At 51.9% G+C, this 18,364-nt stretch overlaps 1 protein-coding gene across 2 annotated transcripts; it reads right to left on the minus strand.

Moving 5' to 3' along the window:
- Positions 1-1,619: 1,619 nt before the first annotated feature.
- PRRT1B (proline rich transmembrane protein 1B) lies at positions 1,620-13,559 on the minus strand. Of its 2 annotated transcripts, none has more exons than XM_064375555.1 (4): positions 13,535-13,559; positions 7,538-8,046; positions 6,110-6,253; positions 1,620-4,798 (listed from the first exon to the last, which is right to left on the minus strand). In XM_064375555.1, the coding sequence occupies exons 1-4, from the start codon at positions 13,557-13,559 to the stop codon at positions 4,649-4,651; spliced, it is 828 nt and encodes a 275-aa protein (XP_064231625.1). In that variant the 3' UTR covers positions 1,620-4,648. The 2 variants fall into 2 exon arrangements, with proteins under 2 accessions (XP_064231625.1, XP_012313304.2); XM_012457881.2 differs by having other exon boundaries at positions 13,520-13,559.
- Between the last annotated feature and the right edge of the window lie 4,805 nt (positions 13,560-18,364).

Consider the following 18,364-nt stretch of genomic DNA (forward strand, 5'->3'; position numbering starts at 1 on the left):
GCTAATGTGGTGAAACCCTGTCTTTACTAAAAATACAAAATTAGCCAAGCATGGTGATGGGCACCTGTAATCCCAGCTATTCGGGAGGCTGAGGCAGGAGAATCGCTTGAGCCTGGGAGGCAGAGGTTGCAGTGAGCTGAGATTGTGCCATTGCACTCCAGCCTGGGCAACAAGAGCAAGACTCCATCTCAAAAAACAAAAAAAAACTGAGAACATTTGATCAGATGACACCATTAAGAGTGAAAAGGGATAGAGGCTGAGGCGGGATAATTGCTTGAACCCAGTAGACGGAGGTTGCAGTGAGATCATGCCATTGCACTCCAGCCTGGGGGATGACAAGAGCGAGACTCCTTCTCAAAAAAAAAAAAGTGAAAAGGGAAGTTACAAAGTGAGAAAGGGTGTTTGCAATACTCTATCTAAAACATAGGACTCATCCCAATTACATACAGAACTGCTCTAAAACAGTCTGACATAAAAATGGCACAAGACTTGAACAGGCACTGCATAAAAAGAGATATCCAAATAGCCGATAAACATGATAAAAGGCTAGGCCAGGTGCAGCGGCTCACACCTGTAATCCTAGCACTTTGGGAGACCAAGACAGGAGGATTGTCTCTATAAAAATAATTTAAAAATCAGCCAGATGTGGCAGTGCACACCTGTGGTCCCAGCTACTTGGGAGACCAAAGCAGGATTGCTTAAGCCCAGGAATTCCAGGTTACAGTGAGCTGTGAACACGCCACTGCACTCCAGCCTGGGGCAATGGAGAACCTTGTCTGTATTAAAAAAAAAAAAGCATGATAAAAGGCTAAACATTGTTAGTCATCAGAGAGATGCAAATTAAAACCACACTGAAATGCCCCTACACACATCCCAGAAGAGTTAAAACGTAAAAGACTGAAAAATACCAGGGGTCGATGAGGATAGGGAGCCGCCGCCAGAACATTCATTCATTTCTGGTGGGAGCGCAGAATGATGCAGCCAATTTGGAATGTCGCTTGGCGCACCTTGTTGGTTTTTAATGTTAATATACTCACAGCCTATGCTCAGAAAGACCTTTTTTCACCACTCTCTCAACCACATGTGAATAATTCTAGGAAATATTTTAGTATCTCTTAAATCAGGATGCACTCTGATGAAGTTTTCTCTCAGCCGCACTCGACATTGCAGATTTGCATGAGCTACCTCCCCAAACAGTTTGCAGCTACATTATCTGCTAAATGTCTGTCTCCCATGTTGGACTGCTAGCTCCAGGAAAACAGACCGTCTTCTTCATGACCGTGAATCCTAAAACTTGTAGTTCTGGGTCAAAAGCCACGCATATTTTTTGTTATGTTTTCTTTTTCTTTTTTTTTTTTTTGAGACAGAGTTTCGCTCTTGTTACCCAGGCTGGAGTGCAATGGTGCAATCTTGGCTCACAGCAACCTCCGCCTCCTGGGTTCAGGCAATTCTCCTGCCTCAGCCTCCTGAGTAGCTGGGATTACAGGCAACGTGCCACCATGCCCAGCTAATTTTTTTTGTATTAGTAGAGACAGGGTTTCACCATGTTGACCAGGATGATCTCGATCTCTTGACCTTGTGATCCACCCGCCTCAGCCTCCCAAAGTGCTGGGATTACAGGCGTGAGCCACTGCACCGGGCCTTGTTATGTTTTCTTTACACAAGACATCCTATTTAAAAATTCAGCAATGCGTTGCAGAAACCCTCCCCATCACATTCTGTCCCCAAAGGCAGCCACTGTCAGTAATTTGGAATAAATCCTTCAGACCCTGTTCTTTGCATGCATATGTCCATAGGTATACGTCCATGCACACATGACAGGAACATTATATGTATATAAATAATAAATGTACAAGTCAATAGTGATAAGCAGTTAAAAGTGCAAAAATTTTAAATTCGTTCCTCTCATATACATACTTTTTTTTTTTAAGATAGGCTCTTGCTCTGTCACCTGGGCTGGAATGCAGTAGCATGATCACAGCTCACTGCAACCTTGACATTGGGCTCAAGTGATCCTCCCACCCAGTCACCCCTGTAGCTAGGACTACAGACCCATGCCACCATACCTGGCTTTTTTTTTTTTTTTTTTTTTTTTTGTAGAGATGATCTCGCCATATTTCCCAGGCTGGTCTCAAACTCCTGAACTCAGGCGCTCCTCTCACCTCGGTCTCCCAAAGTGCCAGGATTACAGGCATGAGCCACCATGCCTAGTCCACACATACATTAGCAACAGATACTATCCGTCCCCTTTCCATTAAGATCATGGCAATACATATCCACCAGTAATAAATGTGAGAGTCAGCAATCCCTCTGCAACTCCAGATGTGTTCAACTTTTCTAATTCTTTCACAGTCCAGTGGGTAAAAATCCTATCTCATGTTTTAAATCTGCATGTCCCTGATATATAGGACTCAAATCAATCAATCTTTCCCTCTATGGTTTTCTAGATTTTAAGAGGCCTCATGTTGCCACACTGCCCCAGCACCCTGAAGTTACACAAATATTTTCCTAAGCTTCTGTTATGATTAGAGCTTCATTTTATACTTAGCTCTTTAATCCACTAATCCATCTTGAATTTATTTTTGCATACAATGTTAGAATAATTATTTTTTTCCAACCAGATAGCAACTCTGCTTATTAGGAATCTTCTTTTACTCAATTAAAATGCCATTTTTAGCAAGTGTTAACTTTCCACATGTACTTGTAATGTTTTCTAGATTTTCAATAATTTTTCACTGATTTAACTCTGTGGCAATGTTGCGATTTTGATTATTATAGCTTTATGGTAAGTTTTAATATCTGGTGAAGAAAGTCCCCTCTCATTCAACTTAAAAAAAAAAAAATTAGCAATCTTTGCATATTTTTCCTTCCAATTAAAATTTAAAATCATTTTTGTCATTTTTTTAAAGCTTGGTTTTCCTGCCAGAATTGTATTAAATCTATCTAAAATATCTATTAAAAATAGATATTTTTATATCTTCTACCCAGATATTTTGTTCAGGTTTTTTGAGGGGGGGGTCTTTTGGTATTTTTTTTTTATTTTATTTTTTTTATTTTGAGATGGAGTCTCACTCAGTCACCCAGGTTGGAGTGCAGTGGTGTGATCTCAGCTCACTGCAACCTCTGCCTCCAAAGTTCAAGCAATTCTCCTGCCTCAGCCTCCCAAGTAGCTAGGATTAAGGCATGTACCACCATGCCCGGATACATTTTGTATTTTTAGTAGAGACGAGGTTTCATGAGTTTGGCCTGGCTGGTTTTGAACTCCTGACCTCCAGTGATCCACCAGCCTCAGCCTCCCAAATTTCTGGGATTACAGGCATGAGCCACCACACATGGCCTTTTGGTAACTTTAAAAAATCATTTTCTTAATTTGGTTTCCAGATATTTTTGCTAAATTATTCCTAAATTTTACTGTTATCACTATTATAAGTTGAATTCTAAATTTTTCCAAGTTTACATGGTTATTACTACAATTGCTTTTGTGTATTTATTTTATATCCAGCCACTTTACTGAGTTATCTCTAACTATTCCATGTTTTTTAATTGACTTTTGGATACTCTAGCTAGGTAAATCATTTTGTCCCTTCTAATTTTCATACTACAAATCTCACTTTTTTATTTTTTGCATTAGCTGGAACTTCCCAACAATGTCAGATAATACAGACACTCGGGGGCATCCATGTCATGATCCTGGTTTTAATTCCTTTTAGTAGTTTTGATAATTTCCCACTTACTTTGCTGTTGGTTTGAGTACCAGCTTTGGCATCACTGGGAAGCTCATTAGAAATCTAGACCTCAGGCCCTGCCTGCTGAACTGGAATCTGCAGTCTCCAGGCTGCTCGTCACTCATTTCCTCATGCCTGCCTCTCCAGCTTTCTGGAGCGGGGCTGGGCTGAGTTGGGCCATTCTCCTGTTTCAGCCCCTGGTGCCAGGTTGCAAGCAGCACACCATGGCTGCTCTGAAAGCAATTGATTTAGTTTAAGCCGTCAATCTTGTGTGGCTCAGCTGGGGGTCCCCTTCCTCCTCTCTCTCTGCAATCGTTTTTTTATTTGTTTGTTTTTGAGACAGAGTCTCAGTCTGTCACCCAGGCTGGAGTACAGTGCCATGATCTCAGCTCACCGCAAGCTCCGCCTACGGATGGGGAAGGGGTAGGGGAACAACCAGGCAGGAGCCACCATGCTCCACTCTCCTGAAGGGAAAGATAATACTGACAGCCCCATCGCCTAAGCTGGGCTGGAGGTTGTGGGGAGGCAGTGGTTGCAATGTCCTTCCAGATGGCTCTGAAGACAGTGAAGGCTTTGGTTCCTACAAGGGCCTCCCAGGGGCACAGATGAAGGCAAGTGTCTAAAGAAGGCCTTGAGAGGAGGCGCCTCTGGTGGCCCCCTATCCCACGACTGGGGCCGGGCTCTGGAGATACCTCGGATTAGGACAGGGACTGGGCTCCGGTGGGCCACCTGTGGAGGCTGAAGAGGCTTAGGCCCAGCCACAAGTCTGCTGAGGGTTGCCAAGCCCGCCCTCCTCCAGCCCCAGATCCCCTCTGCAGGCGAGAACTGGCCACCCACAGGGATCCAAGTCCAGAGAAAGGGTCTGGCCCAGCCAGTTATCCCTGGGCATCCCTGCATCCGACATCCCGGCGGGAGCCACAGCCTCAGGGAAGGTAGAGTGCCACCACCACGTAGATGACCCAGCTGGTGGACACGAAGACCCCAAAGAGCAGGCTGAAGAGCACCAGCGAGCGGGCCTTCCGCGAGGCTTCCTCAGCCTGGGCCAGGTCGCCCCTGCCCAGGGCTGCGCGGGTCTGCAACAAGACAGGGTGGGAGAGGGTGGTAGGACAACCAAGGAGCTCCCACTCCCTCCCAGTGTGACTGAGGCCCAGTTCCACAAACTGAAACACTGACACGCTGAGAGGTTCAGGAGCCTGCCAGGCCCACAGCTCGAAAGGCGGCAGGAGTGATGGCAGTGGCGGCCGCCAGCTCTTGGGTGCTTGTCATGCCCAGCACTGACGCATGCCCTCAGCTTCAACCTCTGCCATCCTCGCAGCAGCCCTGAGGCTGACCCCACTTTGCAGATATGGAAACAAAGGCTCAGAGAGGTTAAGTGACCTACCCAGGGTCACACCACTAGCGGTGGAGCCAGAATTCACCAGCAGGTGAGTCCCATCTCTGAGCTGTCCTGAGAGCTGCCTTCTGCTTATGGCTGGGAGCTTGAGCAGCAGAGTGAAGCCAGGCCCGAGACCAGGTCCACCCTCAGCACAGGCTTCCAGATGCTTGCTTGCTTTTTTTTTTTTTTCTTGAGTTGGAGTCTTGCTCCGTCTCCCAGGCTGGAGTGCAGTGGCACAATCTCAGCTCACTGCAACCTCTGCCTCCCAGGTTCAAGTGATTCTCAGCTGGTGGTGTGCACCCTCATCTCTCTGCTCTCCATCCATCCATCCCTCTATTTGGTCATCTCTTTATTAGGCCCTGGGGATTCAAAGATGCCAATGTGATGACACTCTAATAGAGAGTGTAGAAGTAGGGCCAGGCCTGGTGGCTCACACCTGTAATCTCAGCACTTTGGGAGGCCCAGGCTGGCGGATCACAAGGTCAAGAGATCAAGAACAGCCTGGCCAACATGGTGAAACCTCATCTCTACTAAAAATCCAAAAATTAGCTGGGCATGGTGGCACATGCCTGTAGTCCCAGCTGCTTGGGAGGCTGAAGCAGGAGAATTGCTTCAACCCACGAGGCAGAAGTTGCACTGAGCCAAGATTGCACCACTCTGCACTCCAGCCTGGATGACAGAGTGAGACTTACCTGAAAAAAAAAAAAAAAAAAAAACCCACAAGCCCCCACTGGAATGGGCAGCATGTTGGGCCTTATCAGTCATTCACACCTTTACTGCAAATTGTTTTGGCCAAACTTCCCACAGCACATTTTGAGTAGTTGGGGGCAGAGACAGGAGGGGCAAGGACCCCACAAACGACTGGGCTCTGACTTCCCAATTCCCACGCCTCTCCAGAGGGAGAAACACCAAAGACGGTGTGGCTGGAAGAGGGGCTCTGTGGACTCCTACCTGGGCACCACTGGCTGCGTGCCAGAAGAGGCTGTGCCAAGGCCACCCCCATACCTACCTCATGGGAGTACACGATGGCGATGAGGCCAGTGAGCAGGCAGCAGAACAGGGTCACCAGCACTGACTCCATCATGTAGTCCTTGGGCAGGGCTCTGTGCTCGACCGTGGCAGGGCCTGGCACGCCAGCCATGGGGCCATTGTACTGTGGGGGCAGAGCCACAGTGGTGAGGGAGCCGACCCAGCCTCGGGACAGCAGAGTGAGTGAGAAGGCCAGCCAGGCCGGGCAAGCTCAGTCACTCGGTCCTCCCAGTCCCCACCCAGTGAGGCTGCAAATCACAGAGGAGCCGGGTCAGGGTGCCCCTCTGCCCTCTCCCTCCTGCACCCCTGGCCATTCAGCCCCACCCCCCCCCCCCCGGAGTCTTCAGTCCTGCCCTCTACTATTGGCTCCATCCAGGGTCCAGCCTCCGTGGCACTTCCATCCTCACGGGGCTCACAACCCCATTCTGGGAGACCTCCAATCTTCCCACGGGCAGCCCAGGATTTTTGTTTGGTTTCATTTTTATTTTTATTTTGGAGGCAGAGTCTTGCTCTGTCACTCAGACTGGAATGCAATGGTGTGATCTCAGCTCACTGCAGCATCGACCTCCCAGGCTCAAGTGATCCTCCTGCCTCAGCCTCATGAATAGCTGGGGCTACAGGCGCCTGCCACCATGCCCAGCTAATTTGTTTTTATTTTTAGTAAAGATGAGGGCTCTGTTGCCTAGGCTGGTCTGGAACTCCTGAGCCCAAGCTATCTGCCCATCTTGGCCTCCCAAAGTGCTGGGATTACACGTATATGAGCACACCCGGACTGTTTTGTTTGTTTGTTTTTGAGAGGAGTCTCGCTCTGTTGCCCAGGCTTGAGTGCGAGATCTCACTGTAACCTCCACCTCAAGCGATTCTCCTGCCTCACCCTCCCAAGCAGCTAGGACTCCAGGTACGTGCCTCCATGCCCGGCTAATTTTTGTATTTTTAGTAGACCGGGCGTTTCACCATGTTGGACAGGCTGGACTCGAACCCCTGACCTCGTGATCCAGCCACCTCGGACTCCCAAAGTGCTGGGATTACAGGTGTAAGCCACTGTGCCCGGCTGTTTTGTTTTAAAGGAAAATCTAAATCACCTCCTGCCCAAAGTCCCTGGGGTCCCTCGCCATGGGTCCCACCTTCCTCCCCTCCCCACCAAGCCAAACAGGCCTCACCATCCCCAGAACACCCAGTCTCGGCCCCTCCGCACCTGTGCGGCGCTCTCTGCCCAGGGTGCCCGTCCTTCTCTTTCCTTAGCCCTCCTATTCATCCTCCAGAACCCCGCCCAAATGCCCCCAACTCCAAGGAGCCCCCGGATTCGCCGGCCCCCACGACAGAAGTGACCTCTCGGCCTCCACACGGGCGCCCGCGACCACGTGCAGACAGCACGGAGGGGAGCGCGCCCAGGGCGGCGGCCACTCACCACGGGGAAGGGGAAGGCGGCCCCGGGGGGCGGCGGGAAGAGCGCGGGCGGCGTGGGCGCGGCCGGGTAGAGCGGGGCGGGCGGCGGGAAGAGCGCGGACGCCGTGGGCTGCAGGAGCACGGGCACCTGCGGGAAGGGCGGGTACAGCAGCGGCGCGGCCTTGGGGTCCGGCGGCGCGTAGGGCGGGGGCTCCTCCACGAAGCCGATGTGGGGGGCGCCTCCGGCCACCGCCTTGGAACCAGGCCCAGCCTCGCCTGCCGCCTGGGCCGGGGCGTCCTCCCGGGCGGGCTCGCTGCCCCCTGCAGCCCCAACCTCGCTGGGCGCTCCTTCCTCGTCCAGGGGCCGCGGGCGGCGTGGGAGCTGCGGGAGCGCGGGCTGCGCGGGAATCCGGGGGTCCTCGGGGGCGGCAGACTGCGCGGGAATCCGGGGGTCCTCGGGGGCGGCGGGCTGCGCAGGGCCCCGGGGGTTTTCGGGGGTGGCGGGGCTGCCGCCCCCTTTCGTGTCTGACCCTAGAAAAAAATGAGTCTGCTGTGAGCAAGAGGCCACTGGGCTAGGTGGGACCCCTCCCCTACCCCAAACAGATCTTCGAAGGACGTCGCTGGTCCCAAAGCTCCCATGAACCAAGTGCCCAGGCCTCTGCAGCTGGGCCTCATAGGTTATTGACCCAAAGGGACTAGAAAACAGGCCCAGAGGGGCCACCTGCCGTGCTGGGGTCGTACAGACCAAGCAGCCCATCTGGGTGGGAACCCAGGCTGCTGGCCCCGCCCCTCCCCGCGCTGCCCCTCCCCCTTTCTTGGCAGATGGCCTCTACTGGGAGGTAGTTTCACCCCCAACTAAGGCCCTTATGTCAAAGCTAATTGGACCAGAGAAGGAGAATCAGCCCAGGGAAGCCCCTGATTGGCTGTCCTGAGATACACCTCCACCTGGGGGTGGCTGACCTGAGGAGATGAGCTGAACCAACTAGATTCTTGGCTTGGAGTTGTAGGAGAGGGCTGAGGTGCCCAGGAGCTGCCAAGCTATAGCTAAAGTAACATGGTGGAGACAGGAGGTCACACTGAGGCACTGAGAGAATGGACACCAGAATATACGGGGCCCAGCAGCTTGAAGCCAGGGCTCAGAGCCCCAAAGCTGCCCAGCTGCCTTGCTCTCAACGCAGGCCCTGGCCTACAGCACCCACAGATGAGCCCTGGTGGTGCTTGGTCAGGTCCCACCAAGTCCTTAAGGTCCCCGGCACCTCCTGAGAGCATCCTGACCAGCTGAGTACCCGAGGGCCTCGGGCAAGGGTGCAAGGAAGGCCCTGGAAGAGAATCGCAGGGTGGGCTCCCCTGACCTGGGTGGGCATTCAGGCCTCACCACAGGAGTGGGCAGCCCAGAGCCAGGGGTCTGGCATTTCCTAAGTGTCCTTGAGGGTTACAGAAGGCAGAGGGATGACTGAAACAGACATCACAAGGACATCTCAGTGGGAGTGAGAAGACCCTTGCTGAAGTCCCCCATGTGTGGAAGCAGGGATCCTTGCCAGAGGTATCCTAGTGGCAGGGAATGCGGAGCCCCTGGGCGCTTCCTGCCTCAGCCCCCTCCCAGCAGCCAGGGGCTCACTCATGGCCCCCGCTCCCCATACACCTGCCATGCTGTTTATACCGCCACACCTTTACCTGTGACGTTCCCGCCGTTCCTCCACCCCTTGGATCTGGGCTTGGCCATGTGACTTGCTTTGGATAATGGGACATTGACAAACATTTTGTAAGCAGACGCTTTAAAAACCTTTCTCTCCAGGTTAACAGGGGCTGAGGCTGGGGAGTTAGTGTTTCATGGGTGTAGAGTTTCTGTTTGGGAAGATGAGAAAACGTTCTGAAGATGGATGGTGGTGATGATCACACAACAGTGTGAGTGTACTTCATGCCACCGAGTTACACTTAGAAGTGGTTAAAATGGTAAATTGTATGTTATGCATATTTAGCACAATTTCTAAAAGTCTATCTCTCCAGATGATGACAACTGAGAAGTCTAGACAAAATACAAAAAGCAACCATCTAACCGGGAGCGGTGGTTCACACCTGTAATCCCAGCACTTTGGGAGGCTGAAGCAGGCGGATCCTGAGGTCAGGAGATCAAGGCCAGCCTTGCCAACATGGAGAAACCCTGCCTCTACTAAAAAAAAAAAAAAAAAAAAAAAAAAAGTTAAGTGGGCATGGTGGCGAGTGCCTGTAATGCCAGCTACTTGGGAGGTTGAGGTAGGAGAATCACTTGAACCCGGGAGACAGAGGTTGCAGTGAACCGAGATTGCATCACTGCACTCCAGCCTGGGCAACAAGAGCAAAACTCCGTTAAAAAAAAAAAAAAGCGACTATCTGAGGTCACTGAAAAGCAAACAAAAGCTGGCAGGTTGTGGAGTGGCATCAGAACTTGGAGAAATGGGCCAGGCATGGTGGCTCACGCCTGGGAGGCCAAGGCGGTCAGGAGTTTGAGACCAGCTTGGCCAATATGGTGAAACCCCATCTCTACTAAAAATACAAAAAAAAAAAAAAGAATTGGCTGAGCATGGTGGTGAGTGCATGTAATCCCCGCTACTAGGGAGGCTGAGGCAGGAGAATGGCTTGAACCCAAGAGACAGAGGTTGCGATGAGCCCAGATCACGCCACTGCACTGCAACAGTGAGACTCCATCTCAGAAACCAAAACAAAACAAAAAAATACAGAGAAACGGACTTCCAGGGGGTGAGTTTTCTGCTTTTCCCCTCTCATTGCCCTCGCAGCTCAGAGCACCAGCGCCGGACCGCACTGGCAGCAGAACAGGAAAGTAAAAGTTCAGTAGAAACCCTGTCGGCCAGGCACGGTGGCTCACACCTGTAATCCCAACATTTGGGAGGCCGAGACAGGCAGATCACAAGGTCAGGAGTTCAAGACCAGCCTGGCCAACATGGTGAAACCCTGTCTCAAAATACAAAAATTAGCCTGGCATGGTAGTGGGCACCTGTAGCCCCAGATACTCAGGAGGCTGAGACAGGAGAATCGCTTGAACTCGGAAGGTGGAGGTTGCAATGAGCTGAGATCCTGCCACTGCACTCCAGCTTTGACAACAGGGAGAGACTTCATCTCAAGAAAAAAAAAGAAGAAGAAGAAAGAAAAGAAACCCTGTTATTCCAACCAGATGGACCAGGAAAGAAAAGGGCTTCCCACTCTCTGCAGAGTGACAAGAGGGGGGCAGTCCTAAAAGAGACAGAGCTAGAGAAGGGGGTCCCCTGATTCTATGTGTGAGCTGGGGTGACCACCATATCACTGTCTGCCCAGGACTTTCTTGGATTTACTGTTGAAAGTCTCACATCCTGGGAAACTCCTTAGTCCCAAACTGGGATGGTTGGACTCCCTAGAATGAATTCACACACGTCTTGGGCTCCCGGCTGAACTGCATGTGCAGGAGACAAACCCAGACCAGCCTAACAAAACTCCGAAAACTGACCCAAGTTTGGAAATGCCACTCATAGCAGGTGAAACAGAACTTGTGGTCTGAAACTAACCAGCCTGATTGCCAGCTGAAACCAAACAAACCCACCTTCTCTGCGGAATTGTTAACAGGACTAAGAATCTACACAACATACTATTCACAATGTCCAGGAGCCGAGATCGTTACCATACAAATGTGGAAATTTGACCAATGCTCAAAGGAAAAGACAGTCAACAGATGCCAACCCTGAGATGACCCGATATTGGAACTTTCAGAAAAAGCAGCTGTTATGACTATACTCCGTGAGGGCAGACGCGGTGGCCTCCTCACAGGAGGGTGCGTGAGCTGTGATCGAACCACTGCACGCCATCCTGAGCTGCAGAGTGAGACCCTGTCCTCCCCAAAAGGGAGGGGTGGCATGTGATAAACTTTCTGTGCCTCCATTTCCTCATCTGTAAAGTGAAGATAAATCACAGTCATAATCATTTTTAGAGGTAAACATGGCCGGGCACAGTAGCTCACACCTGTAATCCCAGCACTTTGAGAGGCCAAGGTGGGTGGATCACTTAAGGTCAGGAGTTCCAGGCCAGTCTGGCCAACACAGTGAAACCCCATCTCTACTAAAAATACAAAAATTAGCCAGCATGGTGGTGGGTGCCTGTAATCCTAGCTACTTGGTAGACTGAGGGAGAAGAATCCCTTAAACCTGGGAGGAGGAGGTTGCAGTGAGCCGAGATCGCACCACTGCACTCCAGCCTGGGCAATAGAGCAAGACTCAGTCTCAAAAAAAAAGGCCGGGCGCAGTGGCTCATGCCTGTAATCCCAGCACTTGGGAGGCTGAGACCGGCGGATCATGAGGTCAGGAGATTGAGACCATCCTGGCCAACATGGTGAAACCCCTTCTCTACCAAAAAAAATTAGCTGGGCGTGGTGGTGCGTGCCTGTAGTCCCAGCTACTGGGGAGGCTGAGGCAGGAGAGTTGCCTGAACCCAGGAGGCGGAGGTTGCGGTGAGCCGAGATCACACCACTGCACTACAGCCTGGGCGACAGTGCGAGACTCCATCACAAAAAAAAAAAAAAAAAAAAGGCCAACGTGGGGCCAGGCTCTGTCCTGAGAGCTTCGCTTCCTTAACCCGGGTCATCCTCGGTCGCGCTTTTGTTTTTATGCTCCCCATTTTACAGATGAGGGAACCGAGGCTCCCAGCAGAAAACCTGGGTCTCAGTGAGTCAGCTCTCCACCCGAGACAGGTCTCTCGGGGATGCTGTCCCTGCCCCAGCTATCATAACAAAAACCGCAGTTTCCCTGGATCCCGCCAGGGCAAATACCTGGCCCGATGGCGCGGAGATAGGGCCGCAGAATAAATAAATCTGCTGGCGGCGCTGCCTGGCGGGGGCCTCGGGCGGGTTCTCGGGTTCTCAGGCTTTTGACACCTGAGCCTCTCCCAGGCATTCCAGCTGGGAAGTGGGGTCCGGGCTGCCCGCCGGGGCAAGTGCTCGAGGGTCTGGGGGAAATCCTAAGGAAATTCTGAAGCGGGGCTGGGGGGAGGAGTCAGCACCCCAACATCTCCAGGAGCTGCTTGCAGATGGAACAGGGTGCCCCCATTCCCAGGCTCTCGACATCAGCCGGGCTGGGGAATGCGGGGACGGGAGTGCGCGGGACTGTGCAGGGGTCCCGCTGCCACCGCCCCACCGCCCCCTGCCAGCCCGAGACTCCCAGGGCAGAGATGAGGTCTCGGTTCCCTGTCCCCCGCACCTTCCAGAGCCTGGCTCCTGGGGCTGGGGGACGTCGGGTTGGTCGAAGCCTTGGCCTGGACCTCTCTCCAGCTCTGCCCCACCCAAATTCTCTCGGTCCCCGTCCTCAGCTCTCCCACTACATGCTCTGTCTCCACCCCACCCTGGCCAGGGTCGCCCACTCCCCTGCTGCGAGGACTTCAGCCTGGCGAGGACGGTGAGTGGAACTGCCAGAGCGGGGACCGGCGGGAGGGGGCAAAATGCTCAGAGAATGAAGGGCCGCGACCCCCTCCCCGACTTGCTCGCAGGGGCGCCCCCAGAGCTCCCAAACTTTCCACAACAGCTTCCTGGACCTCCCCAGCCTGGCTCAGGTGGGGTGTCATGGGTGGGCCGGGCATTCTCCCCCGTCTTGCTGCTGCTGGCCTCCCGGGAACCACAACCCAGGGCCTGGGCCCGCCATGCCTATCCCTGCGCCTCCAGCACCTACCCCACAAGTATCTTCCCCTACATCCCCTCCAGCACCCGCCCCGCCGGTATCTACCCCCTACACTCCCTACACCCCCTCCAGCACCCGCCCCTCCTGCACCGGCCCCGCCGCTGTCTTCCCCCTACACCCCCTCCATCACCTACCCCTCCAGCACCCGCCCCCCTACACTCCCTACACCCCCTCCAGCACCGGACCCGCCTGCACCTGCCCCTCCAGCATCTGCCCCTCCAGTACTCGCCTCACCTGCGCCTGCCCAGCCTGCACCTGGTCGCCCAGCACCTGCCCCACCTGCACCTGCCCCGCAGGCATCTGCCCCGCCATACCTGCCCCTCCAGCACCTGCGCCTCCAGCTCCTGCCTCCATGGCCCGAGCCCGCGGCAGCTGCGGAGGCTGAGCGGCTCGCTGGCCCTGCGCCTCCCGTCGGGCCGGCTCGGCTTGCGCCGCGGGATCGGGTTTCCTGGTGCCTGCCGCGCGGCCGGTTAATAATTGACTGCCTTGTTTGCCCACGGCTGGGTCAACAGTCGCTCCCTGGCGCCCTGCGCTCCGCGGGACCTGACTCTCCTCCTGGCAGGGGGAGACTCCGCAGGGTTGTGCAGGGCTGGAGGGGTTGGGGTAGGAGGGGGAGCCAGCCAGGTAGGACTAGAGAAGTCAGGGTGGCACACGAGAGGGCCCGAAAGGCCAGCCAGCCAGCGTCAGACAATGAGGAGCGGTGGGGACTTGGACACCTGGACGGATGTGACCTGCACGGAGGCGGAGTCACAGTGGCTGTGGCTTTCTTTTAATTTTCCAGCAAAAGAAGCCAGAAATGTCGGTTTCTGTGTGGAATCTCTTTTGCTGTTGTTGCCGTTTGTTTGTTTTGAGACGGAGTCTTGCCCAGGCTGGAGTGCAGTGGCGAGATCTTTGCTCACTGCAACGTCCACCTCCTGGATTCAAGCGATTCCACCGCCTCAGCCTCCCTGGTAGCTGGGATTACAGGTGCTCGCCACCACGCCCAGCTAATTTTTTATGTTTTTGCCAGAGACAGGGTTTCACCATGTTGGCCAGGCTGGTCTTGAACTCCTGACCTCAAGTGACCCACCCCCCTCAGCCTCCCAAAGTACTGGTATTACGGGTTTGAGCCACTGCGCTCAGCCATGAAATCTCTTGAGTTTTTATTGTTGTTTGTTTGTTTTTGAGGCGGAGTTTCGCTCTTGTCGCCCAGGCTGGAGTGCAATGGTGTGATCTCAGCTCACTGCAGCCTTCACCTCCGAGGTTCAAGCGATTCTCCTGCCTCAGCCTCCTGATAGCTGGAATTACAGGCGCCCACCACCACGCCTGGCTAATTTTATATTTTTGGTAGAGACGGGATTTTGCCACTTTGGCCAGGCTGGTCTCGAACTCCTGACAAGTGATCCACCTGCCTCGGCCTCCCAAAGTGCCGGGGTTACAGGCATGAGACACCTCACCTGGCCAAAATCTCTTCAGTTTTAAAAACATTTGTGTGGGATTTTTATTCTCTCCGACTGGAGAATCTGAGGCAGGTCCCAACCCAACCACCTAGAAATGCTAGAGACACACACCAGCATGCCAGGCAGTCTTTTATGTTCGTAGCTGAGCTCCCAGGTAGCCAGGAGAATCTTCAGGGACTAGCAATGAAGATGGAGGGACAGAGATGCCCAAGAAGTGTGTGCCCCCAGGGGCTTCGCTCTCAGTGTCTCGGGCTTGAGTTTTCCATCCAGATATGGACAGGAGGTGAAGCCTTGGGTCTGTGAAAGGGAGTTAGGATGAAAGAGATGAACAGAAAACAAAATCTGCCCATGGCTCACAGAGGTGACAAGGAAGCTGGTGTGACGCAGCCTGGAATCTGATTGTGGAAATAAAATCTCCCTGGGAGTTGTAGCCCTGGGCCTGTTCCTCACATGAATATGGGGTTCAAATTCAGCCTATCTGGTAGTCTAGATGCCCTTACACTAAAAATTGTCATTTAATTGGATACCTCTTTGTAGCAAAAAGAAAAAAAAATTGTCATTTAAAAAAAAATTGGCTCTAGGAAAGAGCTCTGGTTCAAAGCAAATGTAAAACTACTCTGGTGAGACATGACCCTCATCCAGGCTGACGTGATTCCCACGGAGGCCCAGCACGGTGGCTCAGCCTATAATCCCAGTACTTTGGGAGGCCAAGGTGGGTGGATTGCTTGAGCCCAGGAGTTCAAGATTAGCCTGGCCAACATGACGAAACCCTGTGTCTACAAAAAATACAAAAATTAACCAGGTGTAGTGACGCACGCTTGTAATTCTAGCTATTTGGTTGACTGAGGCATGAGAACTCCTTGAACCCAAGACGTGGAGGTTGCAGTGAGCTGAGACCATGCCACTGCATTCCAGCCTGGGTGACAGAGCAAGACTCTGTCTCAAAAAAAAGAAAAAGAAAAAGAAAAAAGAAAAAAAAGAACCCAAGAAAATTTCCCAGAACTAAAGGCCACAAATCTTCAGAAAGAGGTCACTGAGGGCCCAGCATAACGGGGGAAATACCCTCCAAAGGGACATGATTGTGAAATTGCAAGATTCTAGGAGCAAAGAAAGATTCTATAAATGTCCACAGGAAACAAAGTCAGTTTTATCCACCAGATCAAGAATCAGAACGAAATGGAATTATCAATGGGAATATTGAGGCCGGGTGTGATGGCTCACCCACCAAAGTGGCAATCTCAGCACTTTGGGAGGCTGAGGCAAGAGAATTGCTCGAGCCCAAGAGCTCGAAACCAGCCTGGACCACATAGTGAGACCACATGTCTACAAAAAGTAAAAAATAAAATAAAAAAATTAGCCAGATGTGATGATGTGCCTGTGGGTCCCAGCTAGGCAGGAGGCTGAGGTGGGAGGATTACTTGAACTAGGGAAGTCAAGGCTACGGTGACTGCCGTGGAGGTGCAGGTTGCAGCGAGCCAAGGTCGTGCCACCACACTCCAGCCTGAGCAACAGAGTGAGACTCCACCTCAAAAGCAATAATAATAATAACAATAATATGATGGTGAGCACATGTTATTATAAATTTTTCTGAACCCAGAGAATGTATACCAAGAGTGACCTCTAATGTAGCTACGGGTGTTGGTAATAATGGTGTGTCCATATAGGTTCACGCTGGTGTGGGATGTTCAAAATGGGGGAGACTGTGCACGTGGGGCGGCAGGGAGTATGTGGGAAAATCATTGCACCTTCTGCTCAACTTTCCTGTGAGCCTAAAACTGCTCTCAAAAGATAAGGTGGCCTGACGTGGTGCCTCACACCTGTAATCCCAGCACTTTGGGAGTCCAAGGTGGGCAGATCACGAGGTCAGGGGATGGAGACCATCTGGCCAACATGGTGAAAACCTGGCTCTACTAAAAATGCAAAAATTAGCTAGGTGTAGTGGCACACAGCTGTAGTCCCAGCTACTCAGGAGGTTGAGGCAGGAGAATCGCTTGAACCTGGGAGGCAAAGGTTGCAGTGAGCCGAGATTGCACCACTGCACTCCAGCCTGGCAACAGAGCGAGACTCTGTCTCAAAAAAGAAAAAAAGATAAAGTCTATTACAATTCTTTTTTGAAAATAAAAGTAATTTCTCATCCAAAATAAACAAAAACAACAGAGAAAGTTCATTCAGGCAGAATAAATAAAAAAAACGAAAGCAAAGCCCAGGCACAGTGGCTCATGCCTGTAATCCTAGCACTTTGGGAAGCCAAGGTAGCCAGATCACTTGAGGTCAGGAGTTCAAAACCAGCCTGGCCAATATGGTGAAAACCCATCTTTTCTAAAAATTAAAAAAAAAAAGAAAATTAGCCAGGCATGGTGGCAGGTGCCTATAATCCCAGGAGGCCGAGGAAGGCAAATCGCTTGAACTCAGGAGGCGGAGGTTGCAGTGAGCCAAGATCATGCCACTGCACTCCAGCCTGGGTGGCAGAGCAGGACTCTGTCTCAAACAACAACAACAAAAACTAAAGCAAAAATAGGAATTTATCTATAGCATACTAAAAAATAGATTAGGACAGGCACAGTGGCTCATGCCTGTAATCCCAACACTTTGGGAGACCAAGGTGGGTAGATTACTTGAACTCATGAGTTCAAGACCAGCCTGGGAAACATGGCAAAACTCTGTCTCTACGAAAAAATACAAAAATTAGCTGGGCTTGGTGGTGTGTGCCTAAAGTCCCAGCTACGCAGGAGGCTGAACTGGGAGGGTCGCCTGAGCATGGGAGGCAAAGGCTGCAGTGAGGTGAGATCACACTGACCCACTGCACTGCAGCCTGGGAGACACGCCTTGTTTCAAAAATCAATTCACTTTTAATTATGTGAAGCAATAGAACAAGTGGGGGGAGGAACTGGCAATGCACTGCTCTGAAGCCCTTACCCTGTGCGCTGGCAATAGAACGGTATTTGAAGATAAATTGATTAATTCAATACATATGTTGTAAACCCTAGGGCAATCACTAGATTTTTATTGAAAAGATATCAACAATAATGTAATAAAAGAGATAAATGGAAACATAAACAATTTTCTTTTTTTTTTTTTTTGAGACAGAGTCTTGTTCCATTGCCAGGCTGGAGCACAGTGGCACAGTCTCGGCTCACTGCAACCTCCGCCTCCCGGGTTCAAGTGATTCTTCCGCCTCAGCCTCCCAAGTAGCTGGGACTACAGGCGCACGCCAAACACCTGGCTAATTTTTGTATTTTTAGTAGAGACGGGGTTTCACCATGTTGGCCAGGATGGTCTCGATCTCTTGACCTCATGATCCATCTGCCTCGGCCTCCCAAAGTGCTGGGATTACAGGTGTGAGCCACCACGCCCGGCTTTTTTTTATTTGTTTATTTTAAGACAGAGTCTCTGTCACCCAGGTTGGAGTGAGTCCATCCTAGCTCACTGAATCCTTGAACTCCTGGGCTTAACTCCTAGGAGTTAAGTCCCACCTCAGTCTCCCTAGTAAGTGCGACTGTAGGTGTGTGTCACCACACTGCCTGCTGTTTTTTTGTTTTGTTTTGTTTGGTTGCTTTATGTTTTCTAAAGACAAGGTCTCACTGGCCAGGCATGATGGCTCACACCTGTAATTCCAGCACTTTGGGAGGCCGGCTGAGCTGGGCAGATCACCTGAGGTCAGGAGTTCGAGACCAGCCTGGCCAACATGGCAAAACCTCATCTCTACAAATATAAAAATTA

This window comes from Aotus nancymaae, unplaced genomic scaffold, assembly GCF_030222135.1.
Source record: "Aotus nancymaae isolate 86718 unplaced genomic scaffold, 86718_ANA_hifiasm-v0.15.2.pri h1tg000003l, whole genome shotgun sequence".
In the NCBI taxonomy this organism is placed as follows: domain Eukaryota; kingdom Metazoa; phylum Chordata; class Mammalia; order Primates; family Aotidae; genus Aotus; species Aotus nancymaae.

Excerpts from the sequence above, each read along its gene's own strand:
- PRRT1B (XM_012457881.2), bottom strand. The coding sequence starts at position 13,559 with ATGGAGGCAGGAGCTGGAGGCGCAGGTGCTGGAGGGGCAG. Across the intron at positions 8,047-13,519 it reads CGCAGGTGCTGGAGGGGCAG|GGTCAGACACGAAAGGGGGC; the intron begins GTATGGCGGGGC and ends ATTTTTTTCTAG. Across the intron at positions 6,254-7,537 it reads CCGCCTTCCCCTTCCCCGTG|TACAATGGCCCCATGGCTGG; the intron begins GTGAGTGGCCGC and ends CTGCCCCCACAG.